The 17,357-nt window shown below is 56.0% G+C and overlaps 1 protein-coding gene and 1 long non-coding RNA gene across 3 annotated transcripts in view; both read right to left on the bottom strand.

Moving 5' to 3' along the window:
* Positions 1-7,789, bottom strand: part of MAP2K3 (mitogen-activated protein kinase kinase 3) — a 31,765-nt gene extending 23,976 nt beyond the window's left edge. Inside the window, exon 1 of one of the 2 annotated variants that reach the window (XM_008010684.3) lies at positions 7,566-7,789. In XM_008010684.3, coding sequence (XP_008008875.1) covers positions 7,566-7,614 — 49 coding nt within the window. In that variant the 5' untranslated portion in view covers positions 7,615-7,789. Of the gene's footprint in view, positions 1-7,205; positions 7,227-7,565 lie in introns of those variants that run through there. The other variant, XM_008010686.3, reaches the window with a different exon arrangement.
* Positions 7,790-15,550: 7,761 nt separating this feature from the next.
* On the bottom strand, positions 15,551-16,233 carry LOC140708750 (uncharacterized). The gene is made up of 2 exons (XR_012088965.1): positions 16,169-16,233; positions 15,551-15,750 (listed from the first exon to the last, which is right to left on the bottom strand). It is a non-coding gene; the product is annotated as an uncharacterized lncRNA (long non-coding RNA).
* Positions 16,234-17,357: the final 1,124 nt, after the last annotated feature.

Genomic DNA, 17,357 nt, shown 5'->3' with positions numbered 1-17,357 from the left:
TGAAGGGGCCATGACCTCTGGGAAAGGATGAGCAAGGGTCAGGAGTTGTAAAGACAAAGCCATGCTCCCAGGACAGTCCTTCGTGACCTTGAGCAGGTGACAGTCCCACCAGGCCTCGGTTTACTCACTCCTAAGATGGGGTAATGATAACACACCCAGGTTGCTGGGTAGCCATGAAGACTAAACAAGTCCATGGGCCGGGCACGGTGGCTTACGCCTGTAATCCCAGCACTTTGGGAGGCCAAGACAGGCGGATCACAAGGTCAGGAGATCGAGACCGTCCTGGTTAACATGGTGAAACCCCGTCTCTACTAAAAATACAAAATAATTAGCTGGGTGTAGTGGCGGGCGCCTGTAGTCCCAAGTACTCGGGAGGCTGAGACGGGAGAATGGCATGAACCTGGGAGGCGGAGCTTGCAGTGAGCAGAGATCGCACCACTGCACTCCAGCCTGGGTGACAGAGCGAGACTCCGTCTCAAAAAAAAAAAAAAAAAAAAAACACACAAGTCCACACACACAAAATCCCTGGCACAAAATGGGTCAGATGGTGGGACTCTGGCCCCAGGCTCCCACACTGTGGGGTAGGCCCCATGCTCAGGCTTTAAGAGGCCATGACAGGGGAGGGGGACCCACAAGAGATGCTCAGCCCTCCCAGGGCATCAGAAGAATGGGACATTCCTTGCACTAGGATCGTGGGCTGTGCTCCAAAGGTCCCCACATGGGCCCAGCACAAGGTCAGCAAGGCCATCCCGGCCACCTGCACTGTAGACAGGCCAGTGCTGCTGCTACGGCAGAATGGAAAACAAACCTTCTGAACAAACACCATCTGTGCTTCATTGTTATCACTACTTCTATTTTTTTTTTTTTTTTTTTTTTTGAGACGGAGTCTCCCTCTGTTGCCCAGGCTGGAGTGCAGTGGGGTGATCTCAGCTTACTGCAAGTTCCACCTCCCGTTTCACGCCATTCTCCTGCCTCAGCCTCCCAAGTAGATGGGACTACAGGCACCGGCCACCATGTCCAGCTAATTTTTTGTGTCATTTTAGTAGAGACGGGGTTTTACCATGTTAGCCAGGATGTTCTCAATCTCCTGACCTCGTGATCTGCCCACCTCGGCCTCCCAAAGTGCTGGGATTACAGGCGTGAGCCACCACGCCCAGCCTACTTCTATTTTTTTTTTTTTTTTAGTTTTGGTCTTTTTTTCTTTTGAGACAGAGTCTCACTCTGTCGCCCAGGCTGGAGTGCAGTGGCCGAATCTCAGCTCACTGCAAGCTCCAACTCCTGGGTTCACGCCATTCTCCTCCCTCAGCCTCCCGAGTAGCTGGGACTACAGGCGCCCGCCACCACGCCCGGCTAATATTTTGTATTTTTTAGTAGAGATGGGGTTTCACCGTGTTAGCCAGGATGGTCTTGATGTCCTGACCTCGTGATCCACCCATCTCGGCCTCCCAAAGTGCTGGGATTACAGGCTTGAGCCACCGCGCCAGGCCTATTTTTTTTTTTTTTTTTTTTTTTAAAGAGACCAGGTCTCACTCTGTCACCCAGGCTGGAGTGTAGTGGCGCTCACTGCAGCCTTAACCTCCCAGGCACAAACGATCCTCCCACCTCTGCCTCCTGAGTAGCTGGGACTACAGACATGTGCCACCATGCCCAGCCAATTTTTTATGTTTTTTGTAGAGATGAGCTCTCCCTGTGTTGCCCAGGCTGGTTGTGAACTCCTGCCCTCAAATGATCCTCCTGCCTTGGCCTCCCAAAGGCTGGGATTTATCATTTCCATCAAAATCTTACAAAGCATGGGGTTGATGATGAGAGATATCAAAAACGGGGATCTTGGTGATGGAAATGCTAGCACAGACATCAGCTTCCAATTCAGCGCTGACTGGCACCTAGGGGCTCCCGGGACTTGCCAGGTCTCACTCACCCTCAACAGCAGCCCTGAGAGGTAGGTGTGATTCACTCCTGTCTTCAGCAGACACTAAGGCTGGGGAAGGTCACAACAGGGGTCAGGGCAGAGCTGGCCTAGAACCAGCCCTGCCACCTGGAAGTCCCTGCAGACTTGCCCAATGAGTGTCTGCCCACTCCACCCTGGGGACTGCCCCAGCCATCCGGGATGCAGTGTGCCATGCCAACGGCAGGAGGCTATGGGGTTGACCAGAAGGCTAAGCCAGGTGAGAGCAGAATGGCAAGAGGATGGGAGCTGTCTCCATCCCCATACCCAGAGCCGTCCTGGGCAGGCCTCCCATGTGTGCCTCAGCTGCCAATTGACACCACCAAAGCAACCCTCCCAGGCAGCAGTGCTCCCCACCTCCCACACACCTCCTGATGAGGTCTGAATGCACCGCTGGCATCCACAGCCCTTCGCAGCCCTGCCCCAGTGAGGCAGGCCCCTGGCCTGTCATCGCATCACCGCACACACTGGCACATGCAAACCTTGGGACAGGCCTTGGAAGCCCCTGGGGGCATCAGCACAGTGATGCAGGCGAGGACAGTCAGGGCACTCCATACAGCCACCAGGAGGCGTCAGCAGAGCCAGGTGCAATCCCGGCCATGGGCCGCATGGCAGGAGGTGGTGCCGGCCACCCTGACAGGGGACCAGCTGGGAGAGGGTCAGCTGGACATGGCCTCCCCAGAGAAACCAGGGAGGGTGGCCCTGGAATGCAGGGCAGGGAGGTGACAGGGACATGCGCCCAGGACTGGGGTCAGGGGAAGAAAGCCTGGGGCCCTCTCTGGAGCTGCTGCAGTCAGGTTTGGTATCTGGAAGTTGCAAGGGGCCAGCAAACTGCTTCTGTCTCCCCCAGCCCTGTATGGCCTTCATGCCCTTGACATGAGGCTGTTTGAGGTTTCCAGGGCCACTGCTTTGGAGAGGCATCTGCAGAAGCCACTGGGCAGACAGGCCTGACGGAGGTGGGCAGCGCCAGGAGGCACGGCCAAGGGCAGGCATGGACGGCATGTGGGCATCAGTCGTGGGGCCCTGCCACGATGCGGTGTCCTCCATGCTGCGGCCCGGCAGCCCTCCTCGGGGACCCCTCCTAAGACATCGGCATCATGACCCTGTGCCCAGTTGCTCCCTTCAGCTTGGCCCACCAGCCACCAACACCCCTGACTCAGGACCGAGCCCCCAGAACCACAATCCCAGGCCCTCCTGCTTCCCAGGCTGGCCCAGGGGCCTGCGTCCTGATTCCAGGCCCCACCCCACCTTCCCTGCATCCATCCTGTTCATGCTACATGCCAAAGCCAGGGGCAGGGCAGCTCTCTGTTCCCCACTTGCCCTCCCCAGGAAGGCCCAGGAGGCCAGTGGCAGTCCCCAGCCCCACCTTGGGGACCAGTGGGTTAAGAGGCCCTAAAGCCTGGTAAACTCTGGCCTGCATGAAAGGACCCTGCTGCGAAGAGGCCTCGCGTCACAGCGCCTACGAGCCCATTGTCATGAAGCCCTGTTACTGTTTATCCACCTACCAACGAACTACACTCACAAAAGTAACAATAATAAAATAATAACAGATGCCATTCACTTGACAAACGCTATCTTCAATCTCGACCACTACCCTGCAAGGAAGGGTGTTTACTCCCACTTTACAGAAGAGGCGACTGCGGGCTAGAGAGGGCACAAGACTTGCCCAGGTAAGGAAGTAGTGGAGCCAGGATTCGAACCCAGGCCCCTCCCAGCAGAGCCCAGGCCCCCAGGCTTCCTGCCTGGCAGAGGCGTGCCTCGGCTGGGTTCTCTGTGGGCAGAGGGCAGTCTCACTATGACTCGTGCCTGACACTTAGCAAGTGTGGAATGGAACTGTCTACATCCAGACAGGCAGGGTCCCCATTCCCAGTCTGCGGATGAGGAAATGGAGGCTTCTCCTCTGAGAGCTGGGCCATGCCCAGGGGACAGAAATCTTTTACAGAGTGCAGAGAGTGGACCAGATGCAACTTGTGCCACGTCACATCGCAAAAGGGACAGAGCTGGGGTATGAACCCAGGCAGTCGGGCTCTGGAAACTGAGGTCTTAGCCTCTCCGCAAAACCATCTTCCAGGAGCTCAGGTCGGGTCCCACCCCAGCCAACCCCGCACAACCTCTGCTCCTCGCCCTCCCTGAGTCCCAGATGCACAGCTGAACCTGAGGTATCCCCTGGACCAAGGGTAGTAAACAGTCACTGCCACCTGCTCCTGCTCTGTGAGCAAGAGGAAGCAGAGCCCCTTGCCTAATAGAGGAAGTTCCTGGGTGGGGCACAGAGGGCCTGCCCAGGGGTTCCCAGCCTAGTCCGAGGCGCAGGAAGGGGCCACCTCCAGTGCTCCAGCTCAGGGCTAGGTGCCACCTGCAGGACACGTAACCCCCTCCCCACCCACCAGGCCAGCAGGCATCGCCCCTTTAAGCTGTAGGCAGCCGGCTGGCATGCCCAGCGGGTGAGTCAGCACTCAGTGCCCGCTGACTCACCGCCGGAAGCCTCCGTTGCCCCGGCCTTCTCCTCACACAGGCCAACTGAGAACTTTGCTCCCTTTGGGCCCTGGGCCATGGGTTGGCTGACAGAGAGTTTCCTGTGCGTCACAAGAGGGGTGGGGGAAGTCCCCGAGGTGCCACCTCCAGTCTTTCCGACAGCCGGGGGATGGGGGATGGCCACAATAGGCAGGGCTAGGATACGACAGTGCTCCATGAAACCTCAGTGACCCCATTGGGCAGTCAGGAGTCTCCATGAAACCTCAGTGACCCCATTGGGCAGCCACAGTCCAAGCTGTGTGAAGACTAGCCATGAAGTGCCCCCACAGGTGGCACTCTTAGGGCAGAAGGGGCAGAACCCATGTTCTGAACGACAACAGGACACACGTGGTACCCTCCAAGGACAAATGTGGCTTGCACACATGCCCCCACCCACTGGCCCCAGCGCCGGCCACTTGGCCTCTGATCCCAGCCAGAGATGGCCATGTGGGCAAGAAGGCCAGGGGAAAACCAACAGAGCTGTGGGCCTGAGGGCCTCACACGCTCACGGAAAACTCCCCAGGCCCATGGCAGGAAGGATAGGGCAGGGTACCTGCTGCAAGGCAGGAAGCTCAAAGGTAAAGCTCCAGTAAGGTCAAGCGCCAGCCACTCCCTGCTTTGTTCAAATTCCTTTGAGAAGGTGGAGAAGGGCTCCGTGCTGGGAGGCCCAGTGCTCAGGATGGGGCAGGCACGGGGTGAGGATCTCCACCTGTGGGAGCAGTCCGGCTACTCCTCCATCCAAGCTCAGTTCTACATCTGTCAAATGAGGGGAATTTTGCAGCGAGTATGCAACAGGCCCAGTGTAAAGCACTGTGCACAAGAGCAGCAGCACCTCTGCCTCAGTCTGTCCTCTAGGTCTGACATGGCCATGAGGACAGGCCCACTGCACATGCTCTGAGCAAAGCCAGGGGTGGGGGCACCCCACCAGCTCAGCTCAGGCATCCAGCATGGGAGGGGCACATAAGGGAGCACGGAGAAGGCCACTGTGGGGACGCAGTCCTAGGGGGAACCCTAGCTCCGCCTGTCACAGCTGCGTGGCCTCAGGCAAGGCACTTAACGCCTCAGTTTCCTTATCTATAAATAGGGCTATGAGGAATAAATGAGAAAATGCATGGCACATGGAAACAAAGAAGCAGCTCATAGGGTTTTTGGTGAAGTGCATTGCGGCTCTGTCACCACATCCTTCCCCAGATCCCAAAGAGACTACAAGGGTCCCGGGGCCTGAGGGAGGTCCCTGACCCTCCATCCAGCTCCCTCAATTTCATCTGCGACCTGGGTCCATATCTAGAAGTTCATCTTGGCCCTCTCACAGCGTTCTCACCACATCTACGACCCCTCTCCCTTCACAACTCTGCAACTGGAACTTTTATTTTGATGAGGCATTCTCTGCCTGGAGAGCTAAAAAGCCTCCAAAACAAACAGGGCTTCCTACCCTTCCCCAGGCTCTCCAGAGTGGAGAAGTGTCTGATTTCCTGGTTCCCAAGCTCCACGAGGTCTGGGCAGTGCAAGTCCCTCCCCAGACACCTCCCCCCTCAAGTGCCTCCTGAGTTACTCACAGTGGTTGGGCAATGGTCAGGGATCCGGCCTCCCACTTATGTAAGGCATAATTATCCTGCCCACCCAGCTCCAGCCACCATAGCAGTCAGCAGCAGGGGCCAGGAAGAGCCCGTGCCCTCCTCAAGCCCCCACAGGGCTCCCACTGGCCTGCGCCCTCCAGAGCAGAAGAGCGGCTGATCCCCGATAAGGGGCCCACTAGGTGCCCGCTGCTAGATGCTTCCTCCTGCTCACTCTGCGGCTGCAGTTCCAGCAGTGGAGGCCTTTCCAGCAAGAAGAATGGAAACAATAGCGAGATGTGTGCAGCCAGTGTCCCCTGGTGAGCACCGGCTCTCCGCCAGGCGCTATGCTGAGTGAACACCTCAGAGCTCTTTTATATTCACCACCCCACGCCACACTCCCGCGTCCACAGAAGCAGGTGTGATTACTTCCAATTTACAGAAAAGGAAACTGAGGCCCAGAGACACCAGGCAGCTTGCTGGGGTGAAGCAGCTGCAGGTTCAGAGAGCCAGGAGGCAGCCCATTCATTACGGCTATGTCCGGTTTGGAAATCTCTCACACAACCCAGCCTACTGAAACTCCGACGCACCAAAAACATCCTTTCCTCTTCCTGAAAAAAAAATTCCCCTTTTGCCCTCCCAGTCTCATCCTTCCCCCTCCGCATGACAAATCCTGCTGCTGCCACCTCACAAAAATTTCCAGGAAGGCCAGCTACTTGGAGAAGAGCAAATCCCTTGCACAGCCAGCACCCTGGCCTGGCGGTTGGCCCAGATCCCAGGCAGCCAGGAGAGGAATAAGATGGGGTGAGAACCCCAAGTGCAGGGAGAAGCTTGCAACTCAAGACAGAGAGAAGCCAGTAGAGAGGGGGCTGTACCTTAGGGAGGGGTGGGAGGACAAGGGAGGTTCCTGGGAGCACAGGGCTGCAGGACAGGGTGCAGGCCAGCCAGGGAAGGGGCAACATAGGGCCTATAAGGATAAGAAGAGCTGGAGGAGAGAAGGACGGGGAGTTCCGAGCTGGGGTGTAGCCAGAGCACCCGCATAGCGGGTACAGTGAGGTCCGAAACAACAGGAGCACTCTGGGGCCCAGATGGAGACTTAAGTTAAATCCCAGCCTGGATACAGCCCTGGGACCCCAAGTTGGAAATGGGAGCGGGTGCTGCCCAAGGACACAGGTGGAGGCCAGTGTGAATCTCACCTGGGTCCCTCTGAGGGAGAAGACTGGGAGAGTTCCTGTCCAGGCTGCAGCCATAAGGCCCAAATGAGGTCAGAGTGAGGCTCCTGACTTGGATGGGGTGACCAGAACAAAGTCCTAGTCTGGGTCCAGCCTGGGTGATCTCGGGCCTGAATGCAGTCCCAAGGCCTAACCTGGGGGTCCAGGTGAGGACCCAGGCTGCGGCCGGTCCCGGGGCCCCGAACAGGAAGGGGTTCCGGGACCGGACGCCGCTGCCAGGTCGAGAACAGGATGGGGTGGGACCAAAGAAATTCGGTCGGGGTTTGCAGCCCGGCCCCAGATTGGGCGCGGGGTCAGGCCGAGGTTCCGGCCGGGAGCGCCTACCTTTGGACTGGGGCATGCTGGCGGGCTGGCTTGAGGCGGGCGACTCCATGCTGCAAGCGGGTCCTGGACGGCGGTGGGGACTAATCTAGAGGACTGCGGACTCCACCGGGGCCGAGCACGCTCATGGCTGCGGGCAGACGGCCCGGGCCAGGCGGAGGAGCAGAGGCGGCGGCGGCGACTACTGCAAGGACGAGTCCGCAACGGGCGGCGCCGGAGCCAGACTGGGCAGCGCCTGGGGGACCCCGGCCGAACGGCGCTGACTCAGGCCCCGCCCCTGCGTGCCCGATTGGCCCTTTCGTTTCCAAGGCCCGTCCCCTGCCTATCAGACGCCGGTCTGTCCCTGTCTGTCAATTACACGCCCCACCCTCCGTGGGCCCAGGATCCGGGCCCCTCCCGCTCTCTGTCAAGTCCGCCAGCCGCCCGAAAAACCCAAGTCCGGTCAGGCTCCGCCCACCTGGACTAAAGCCGCGCCCCTCGCGCTGCCCGTCAACACGCAAGCCCCACCCACTCCCGGGACCCACTGAGCCCGCTGCTCCTTGCAAGCGCCAGGCTCCGCCCAGCACCCCCAGACGCGCAGCCCCGGCGGGTGCGATGCGTGGGCGCGTTCTCCCGGGTGCGTCGTCTGGAAAAAACCCGAGATCCCTAAAGGTGGCACGGCTGGGCCTGGCGAGGCGGGCGGGGGTTAAAAGTGCGCTGCTGGGCTGCCTCCTGGCTCTCTGAACCTGCAGCTGCCTCACCCCAGCAAGCTCCCTGGTGTCTCTGGGCTTCAGTTTCCTTTTCTGTAAATTGGACCCGGGTTCAGATCCGAGTCGGCAACTTTGTAGCGGAACTAGTCTTGGTCAGGTCGTGACACCTGAGCCTCAGTCTACGCATCTGTGAGCGGGCGGCGGTGACAGCCGTCTGATGGCGCTGCCGGCTGACACGCACTGAGGGGCCGGCGCCAGCAAACGTCCGCCCGCGCCCGCGCTCCAGGCGCCCGGCCAGGGCGCGGGGTTGGTGGTGAGCTCAGCGATGCCCGGTGACTAGGCAGCACGAGGAGTTGTCGTGGCTGGTTGCTGCTGCCCCTGTTCTACACCGGGGGAAACTGTCTCAGAGGGAGTGAGGCAGCATGCGGTGCATTTTATCCCACGAGCCCGGAGGCCCCATCCTGGCTGTCTCCTGGACCTTGGTTCTCTCCTCTCCTCCTAAGATCTCAGTCTGCCCATCTGCATAATGGCTGGATGGACCAGTCCTCTCTCTGCTCCCACACGGAACCTTGGGGGATTTCAGGAACCGCTGACCAACCTGGCGCTGGGATCAGATGACTCTGGATGTAAAGTCAGGGCTAGTGAAGGCAGAATGTACCAGGCAAAGGTCAAGGGGTCAGCCCCTGGCCTCCAGGCAGACGTGAGTGTGTACCCTGTCAGGGACCTCACGTGAGGGAAGCAGATTCCACCACCTGCTAGAAACGCTTGAGGCCGGGCCTGACCTCTGCTTGCCCAGGTGTAAAGTGGGGGTGATGCAGGGCCCCATGCACACAGAGTGGGGAGGGCCACATGAGATAGGAGGGAAGCCTTGCAGCCATCACCATTCTCTTCCTGCGTCTCCTGTTCACAGGCAGTGGGATGGAAAATCATGAGTCTGGGTCTCAGACAGGTATGAGTTCCAATACCAATTCCTCCACTTACTAGCTGGATGTCCTTAAAGAAGTCACTGAGCAGCTCTGTGCCTCAGTTTACCTATCCCATGGGGACAAGAAGGTCTCTGAAAGCATTTCATGAGTTCAGGAGTGGGAACACCTGGCCTAGGGCCTGGCACTCACTAAGTGCCCAGGAAATGTGAGTTCAAAAACACTGGGGACTGCCTCCATCCTGGCCGTATCATCCCTGGTGACCTGCGCTTATCCATCCATAAAATGGGCATCCAGTAGCAGTTTCCTTTCTACCAGAACTACAAGGCTGGTCCAGCAAGTTTTCTGGATTCAGGCACCGGCCAACAGCCTTGACTTCTGCTCCCCGACACTCTGCCTTGTGCACTCTGCTCCTTGGGATGTTCAAGAGTCTTAGTGTTGCCCCTCAAATGTGCCAGTGATGGTCCTGCCGTAGGAGCTTCACCCTTGCTGCTTCCGCCCAGAACATTCCTCCACTCAAGCCTCCTGGGGCTGGTTCCCTCTCATCCCTCAGACTGCCTCCTAAATGAACACACCTAAGAAGCCTTCCCATCAGTTTGGGGACCTTCCCTTCCCAGGTCCCCAAACTGAGGCACAACACTCATGCTGCTGATGCCTTTGTTACTGACTCAGTTTTTAACACGGCTCTCCCTCCAGACCATCTGCGCCTCATTCCCTGCTGGGTTCCCAATGCACAGCCCAGAACCAGGTACATAGTAGGTGCCTGATAAATATTTGAGGAATGAAAAAAGGAAGGAGGAAGGCATCCACAGACCAGGGTGAAGCGACTCCAGTCCCGTGCCAACCTCCTTGGCAGCCAGATGACTCAGACGGGCCCTTGCAAACAAGCAGTTTGTAGATTAGTCAGGAGCCCGATAAACAGCCCAGGAATCACAAAACTCCATGTAAGTGCTATAAATAGATGCATGAGCAAAAGTCCCAGTAGGGTGCCTGGGTGATGCTGGCATCTCCATCTGGGTGGGGTCAGGGAAGGCCTCTCAGAGGAGGTGATTTTGAGACTGGAACTTTAAGGACCAGTAGGAGCTTGCCAGGCAGAGAAGCAAGAAGAGCATCCCTGGAAAGAAACAGCAGAGGCAACGGATTGGAGATGTAAAAAGGGCCACACATGAGGACAAGGTGAGGGGCCAGACCGAGATGCACAGCTGCATTGCTGCAGCTCAAGAAGTATGATCAAGGACCATCAGAGACAAAGGTCTCTTGCTGGCTTGCTATAGTGACATCTCTTGATTTCTTTCTGTCTGTAAGTGGCACAGTAAGGCTGAGGAACTCCATGGCCACGCAGAAATCAGAAGAAATGTTTGACATGGGTCACAAGAGGCTGCCTCTTACCTTGACTCCTAGGAGAAAAGTCCCAAACCCGCTCTCTGCGGATGCAGGAAACTCAGTCTCTGGATGGGAAGGATTGTGGCCAAAGTCAGGATGCAAGCATGATCTGAGGTGGGCAGGACCTGGGGTGACAGAAGGCTGTAGAAAGACGCTGACTCAATAGCATTAACTATAAGTTTTGTGCTTCCAAATCACTTTTGGGTTTTTAAGAATTTCTTGATACTCTTAGAGCCTGCTTTCGATTTTGATCCTTTAGTCTTTCTATTTGTCAGGTGCATGAGATTACCTTCCTTTTTTAGCCTTCTGTCTTGTCACCAACCATTCCTACTTGGTGGCCATGTACTTGGAAAAAGGCCGCATGATCTTTCTGGCTCCACTCAATGTCTACGACACCCTGCTTCCTTTGCTTGCACCCCACAGACTATTTCCCTCATCCTATTTACTGCAGCAAATCTCTCCTTAGTTGATGACATTGTGTTTATCTCCCTTTAAAACCCTACCTATCCTGAATGGTCTGTCATTGTCTGCCTTTAAAATCCTTCCTCTTTCTTCTTCCTCTATTCTCTAAATAATGATGGGGCTAAGTTATACCCAAAGCTCACTTTACAAAATATTTCCTTGGTACTTTGCAGAAAACACCAAACAAAAAAATGCCATTTTAAAAGAGCTGTATTTTTTCTTTTAGAATGTAAGCTCCTCAAGAGCAGGGACAATGTTTTCTCTATGTTCTATTGTGCCTAGTACACTGTAAATGCTCAATAAATATTGATGATGGGAAAAAAAGAGAGAGAGAGAGGCTGACCCAAGCCCAGGATGTGGGCAGCTCCTTCATTCATTCAACAGGTATTCGTTGAGCACTTACTTATGTGACCGGCACTGAGAACACAACATCGAACAAGATGGGCACAGCTCCCTGGGGAGGTATGCCCTGGTGTGTGAGCCAGACAAGCAAAATGCCTAAGTCAAATTATGACAGGTCAGGCATGGTGGCTCACACCTATAGTCCCAGCACTTTAGGAGGCCAAGGCAGGTGGAACGTTTGAGCCCAGTAGTTTGAGACCAGCCTGGGCAACATTGCAAAACCTCGTCTCTACAGAAAGAAAAAAAAAGTTGGCTGGGCATAGTGGTATGCACCAGTTACTCGGGAGGCTGAGGTGGGAGGATCACTTGAACCCAGGAGGTTAAGGCTGCAGTGAGCCAAGGATATGCCACTGCAGTCCAGCCTGGCAGACAGCAAGTCCCTGTCTCAAAAAAAAAAAAAAAAAAAATGCTATGGGGAAAAGTAGGGTAGGGGACATGGTGTGTGTCTGGACATGGGGGCTATAATTTTAAGGAGGGAGGTCAGGAAAAGCCTCCCTGGGAGGTACCATATAAGCAGAGACCAAAGGACATAAACCAAAGGACGTAAGGGAAGGGCCCACAAGGATATGTGGGGGAGAAGCATTCCAGGCAGAGGGAACAGCTGTGCAAGCGCCCTGAGGTGGATGGCTTGTAAGTGAGTAACAAGGAGACGGATGTGGCTGGGTGGTGGGAGCTGAGGGGCCCCTGTTCTCACCTATATACACCCCTTGGACATCCTCACTCCCACGTTCCCCTTCACACCTGTGCTAGTCCACACACCCCAAATACACACGCACACACACATGAACACAAGGGGGTGCACAAGTATGTATGTGCATGTGGAGGGACCACATGCATGACCACATGGGCACGTCCACAGACACAGCCCACAGGCACAGCGGTGCACATAGTATATGCATGGCCTTGCCGCCAGCTGGGGCCTCCACTGCTTGCTGCCCCACAGCGCCCTCTGGTGACCAGGGCACGGTAGTGCTCTAGAGTGCCCAGGAGCTCAGAATCCACAGCCCTCACTGCTTTGACCGCCATCCAGCCTCCTCTTCTCTGTGCTTCCTGCCCCCAGGCCTTCCACACTGCAGCCACAGCCTTCCCAAACACGGCTGGCCAAGTTCTAAATCCTGCCCTGGCTCCGTAGATGGGGACCTTCCAACACTCCAACCCCTGGTGACTTCTCCAGACGTCCCTCAGTCCAGCCACTCCCAATTCAAGCTTTCCTCCTTGAACCTTTCTTTGCAAAGGCCAGGAATGCCCTTCCCTGCCTTCCCACCTGACACATTTCCTCCGCTCCTTCGAGGCCCAATTCTGAAGATGAGACAGGAGGCCGTGCCTGACACTGCTCTGCCCAGGACCCCTGCCCCAGCCCTTCTCACTATGGCCCCAGCCCCTCTCACTATGGCTCACCTGCCCTGTCAGTAGCTGCGCCCCTGTCTGCCTCTCCCATCAGACTCCTGCTGCTTGAAAACAGGGCCTACAACTGGTTCTCCCCAGAACAGCATCGGGCCATGCCGGAGGTGGTGGCAAAGTGAAAACATGAGAAGCCTGGAGGCAGCAATATGTGATTCCTGAGCATCTTTTACTCAGGGGCCGGTTGTGAAGTCGAAATATAGAGAAGGAAACCTCAACAGACGCTCACCTGCTTTATTTAAATCATCATCACTCTCAAATATCAAAAGATGAATTCACACAAGTGACTGGCTCCACTAGCGAAACAGCAAGTCCCATTTTTACAGCTCCTACTCTGTGCTAGTCCCTCCAAGCACAGCATCTTGTGGACTCACTGTGATGCAAGCTGCATGGGGGCAGTGCCTTTGCTTTGGTCACTGCAGTGTCCCTGGCACACAGTAGGTGCTCAGTGAATACTTGTAGAGTGGAGGAAAGTTTTCAATGTCCCAAGAAAGTGTCTACTATTATCATCATCTCCACTAAACAGATAAGAAAATCGAGGCTCAGAGAGGTGCCCAGAAGCATCCAAGACAGCTGGTCATGGCAGAGCTATTGTTTGAAATCTGTTCTGTCAGATGGAGACAGTTTTCCCTGCCTTTTCCTGCCCACACTTCCATTAAAATGTTTTGCAACACCCTGCTTCTGAGCAACACAAACTCCCCTTGAGCTCCCGTCACTGCTTTCTGGAAAGCCGCCAACTCTGCTTCTAACAGAGCAGTTGAGTCTGGCCTGCCCGGTTCCCTGCAGGGTTGCACGGACAACCCCGTGACTGCCCCCAACACCAATCCAGGGGTCCAAGGAGCCTCGACATGGTGCCTCCCTGCCCAGGGTTCTCAAACATAGCACTTCCTGCCCAGCAGGCAGGGGGCAGTCAAGGGGACAACATTTAGTGGCACCTGTTGCATGCCAGGCCTCGTGACTTGACACACACTCCAGGGAAGTGGGTGTGGTTAGACCTTCATCTTACAGATGAAGAAACAGAGGCCCAAGGCTTCAAGCAGCTTGCCCAGGTCCCACCACCAGGAAGGATGACACCAGATTTGTAACCCAGACCATCACCATAACAGCCTACTGTGTGTCGGGCTTTTTAGTTCAAGCCCGTGCTTCATATCTAGATGCCAAGACCACAGGGCTGTTCTTATTGCCCCGTGATGGGTGAGAAGTACTGCAGACACGGAGATGAAGCAACGTGCCCGCAAGATCACACAACCAGGGAGCAGAGAGGCAGAAGCGTCCCAGTGGGGCTGACTCCACCACACAGGTGCGTCCAGCATATCTGCCTTCAAAGGGCTGTGTTCTAATCTAAGCCAGGAAGTAGGCAAGTAACCTTGAGCCAATGATTCATCTCAGCCGGGCCTTGGAGGTCACCCTGTCCATTCCCATCAATGCTTCTCTGTCCCTTTTCGGCCATCCAAGCCTGGGCTTATGTCCCTCCCACGATGAGTGTCTCACCCTTGCATGGCAGGGTCTTTCATTCCCAGTAAGCTTGGACCCTTATTAGCTTTTTCTTAAGCAATCCTGAAGTGGTGTCACGCTCAAACCCATCCATCCATTCCCTGTGCTTCCTCAGCATCTGGTTTTGTCTGACACTACAGGAAGCACTGAGGATACAGTGAAAAGCAAGACAGACAGGTCCCCGCCTTCACGGGGCAGTGAAAGCCTCCTGCCTTTATGGGGCAAGCCCTTCTGGAGGAGCTTGAGAAACAAGGTAAATTCAGCACGGATGCACGTAATCCATAATTTCAAATAGCAGTAAGGGTAGGAACCAAAGTTGAGCTGAGTGAGGTTGCAGAGAAGCACTGGGTGGTCAGAGAGACCTTCCTGGAGGAGGTGTCTTCTCTGCTCAGGCCTGGGTGACAGAAAGAGCTAAGTGAAACTGGGGATGAGGGCTGGCTTAAAATAGGCTGTGGCGCACAGCAGGTGCTCAGAGAGTGAGAGGGACTTATAGCTAACATGGAACGAATAAGGATATGTTTCTCCTTTCCCTCTCCAAATCCCACTAAGATGACAATATAAGGAAAAATGTTTAAGTCGCAAACTTATAAAGTCAATGATAAGGACAAAAAGTTGACAGAACATTTTTTTTTTTTTTTTGAGACAGGGTCTCTCGCTGGCACCCAGACTGGATTGCAGTGGCGTAATCGCCTCCTGGACTCAAGTGATCCTCCCGCTTCAAGCTCCAGAGTAGCTGGGCCCACCAGCGTGCACCACCACGTGCCACTAATTTTAAACTTTTTTGTAGAGACAGGGTCTTGCCACGTTGCCCAGGCTGGTCTTGAATTCCTGGACTCGAGTGATCTTCCTGACTCAGCCTCCCAAAGTACTGGGATTACAGACGCGAACCACCGCGTCCAGCCTACAGAATTTTCGAAGCTGGAAAATTAATAGTAATCACCTAGGCAGAGTGGAGGAAGCTGCAACCAAAATCTGCATGTCGAGGGGACCATTCAAGGCCAGAGGCCCCCCAGAAACACAGCCTGGGAGTCACAAGGTCCCTCTGGAAGTGGAGGGGCAGGTGGGGACGGAAATAAGATGAGTTGAGAGCTTGTAAAAACAGCACTTGTGCCTTCCAGCTTCCCAGAACCGAAGGTCATGTCTCCAGATTTGAAAGGATCCACTGAGTGTCCAGCTTGATGCAAGAAGAAAACAGGCTATTATGAATTCCCAGGAAAACAAACAACACAAAATAGAAAATGTTGTCACAATGTACCGCACAGCTCAGCTGGGAACAATATTTACATAACCATAATAGTGTAAACACCAAATACTGATGCATTTCAAAACTGACGAAATGAGACTTGGAGCTCACAGGAGGCGAAGCACAGGGTTCACACCTAAGAGAAGCAAATCCTCACTGAGTGTCCATGGTAGAGAGCCGGCAGATACTGTCTAAAATCGCAAAGAAATAAAAGAATCTTAGTGTAGAATGCAACTGAGAAATAAGGAGGGAAGAGCTCAAAGGGCCGAAGAGGTGCAGCTGCCACGTCGCGGCGGAATTGGGTCTGTTCGGGGGGTCAGGACCCGGGCTGCACCGGCGATGCGCATCCTGCGGGTAGGGGTGGCGGGTGGGGCAGGCCGCTTCGCGGTCGCCGCCTTGAGCCCTGCAGCCGCGGGCTCCCACCGCTCCCTGCGCCACTGCCTTCCTACAGACCAAAGGCGGCTGCGGGGAACTGGAAAGGCCCACGTGTTCCCAGCATACAAGACCGAAGGAGCAGAGAGGCAGAGGAGCGCAGGGACACAGAGTGAGCAGGCCAGCCCAGGTCGTCGAAGTTCAAAAATGGAGTATTTTTAGAGAATGTTAAGTCACTTGGGGACTCGCCGGCCGGCCACAACCCCCTACACAGACACGGGAGCAAAGGCGGCAGCGCAGAGAGGCCGCGGGTACCTCCCGGCCACGCCCTCCAGCCACGCTCCAGCCACGCTCCAGCCACGCCCCCCAGCCGGGACGGAGTCCAGGGCGAGCCTCTGATTGGCTGCGCTGGCTCACATGGCCGCGCGGGTCGCAGGGCAAGCCGCAGGGGCGAGTGTGCTACCGCCTCCAGGTTCTCAGCCGCTAGCTGGGTGGTGTGGAGCCCCGGGGTCTGCGCAGGGCCGGCGGAGGTAGCGCACGTGCCCCGGGCAGAGCCCTCCGGCCTTGGCTGGGAGTGTGGCCTCCTGTCCCAGGTCAGAGCTCAGCCCCCAGGGCCGGGCCTCCAGAGGGCCGCGGACCGTGGGGACGTTGGGCGGGCGTGGAGCCGGACCCGAAGCCAAGCCTCAGATCTGTGCGGGGAGCGGCGTGGCCGACGCTGTTAAACCGGTGCTGTAAAGGCCTCGTTTTCTCTCCCTGAGCGGCTCGCCACATCCCCATGCAGAGAAGAGGCCGCTTCTCCTCTCCCATCAGCTGTGCCCCCGGGTGCAGCAGCTATGGGTCCAGCCCTTTAAAGGTTCAAGACGGCCACACACCCCATACTTTCCCAGCAAGGAACAGGTCTTGCTTGTATGAGGGTAGAGAGGGCATTCAAGTGGTTGGTCTTGGAAAACTGCCGTCCGAAGGATTGCAAACATTCTTGGGTGGAGGGAATAATTTGTCCCCGGTGGAGGAGGGTTGCTGGGTGCTCTTGAGGCCGCTGATGAAGGGAATTCATTTCCTCTCCCGGGTGCCCAGGATTCAGACTGATCCAGACATCTGTTGGGCGGGCCGCCAGGATGCCCCCGGCGTGCTTAGAGAAGTGGCTTTCTTTGCCCTCCTGAGGATAGGTTTACACTGTCCTGAGTCTGCAGGTTATTTTTTGTGCTTGGAGACTTGAGAGCCAAGAATAGTCTGCAGCAGGAAGGATGCACCATCTTCAAGGATGCCCCTATACAACAGATCAAGTCGGCCGGGCACGGTGGCTCACACCTGTAATCCCAGGACTTTGGGAGGCCAAGGCAGGCGGATCACCTGAGGTCAGGAGTTCGAGACCAGCCTGACCAACATGGCAAAAACCCATGGATTTTTTAGTCTCTACTAAAAATAC

Source organism: Chlorocebus sabaeus, chromosome 16 (assembly GCF_047675955.1).
Source record: "Chlorocebus sabaeus isolate Y175 chromosome 16, mChlSab1.0.hap1, whole genome shotgun sequence".
Classification (NCBI taxonomy): domain Eukaryota; kingdom Metazoa; phylum Chordata; class Mammalia; order Primates; family Cercopithecidae; genus Chlorocebus; species Chlorocebus sabaeus.
The sequence above is the reverse complement of the archived record's forward strand: the minus strand, read 5'-3'. Positions and strand labels throughout refer to the sequence as shown.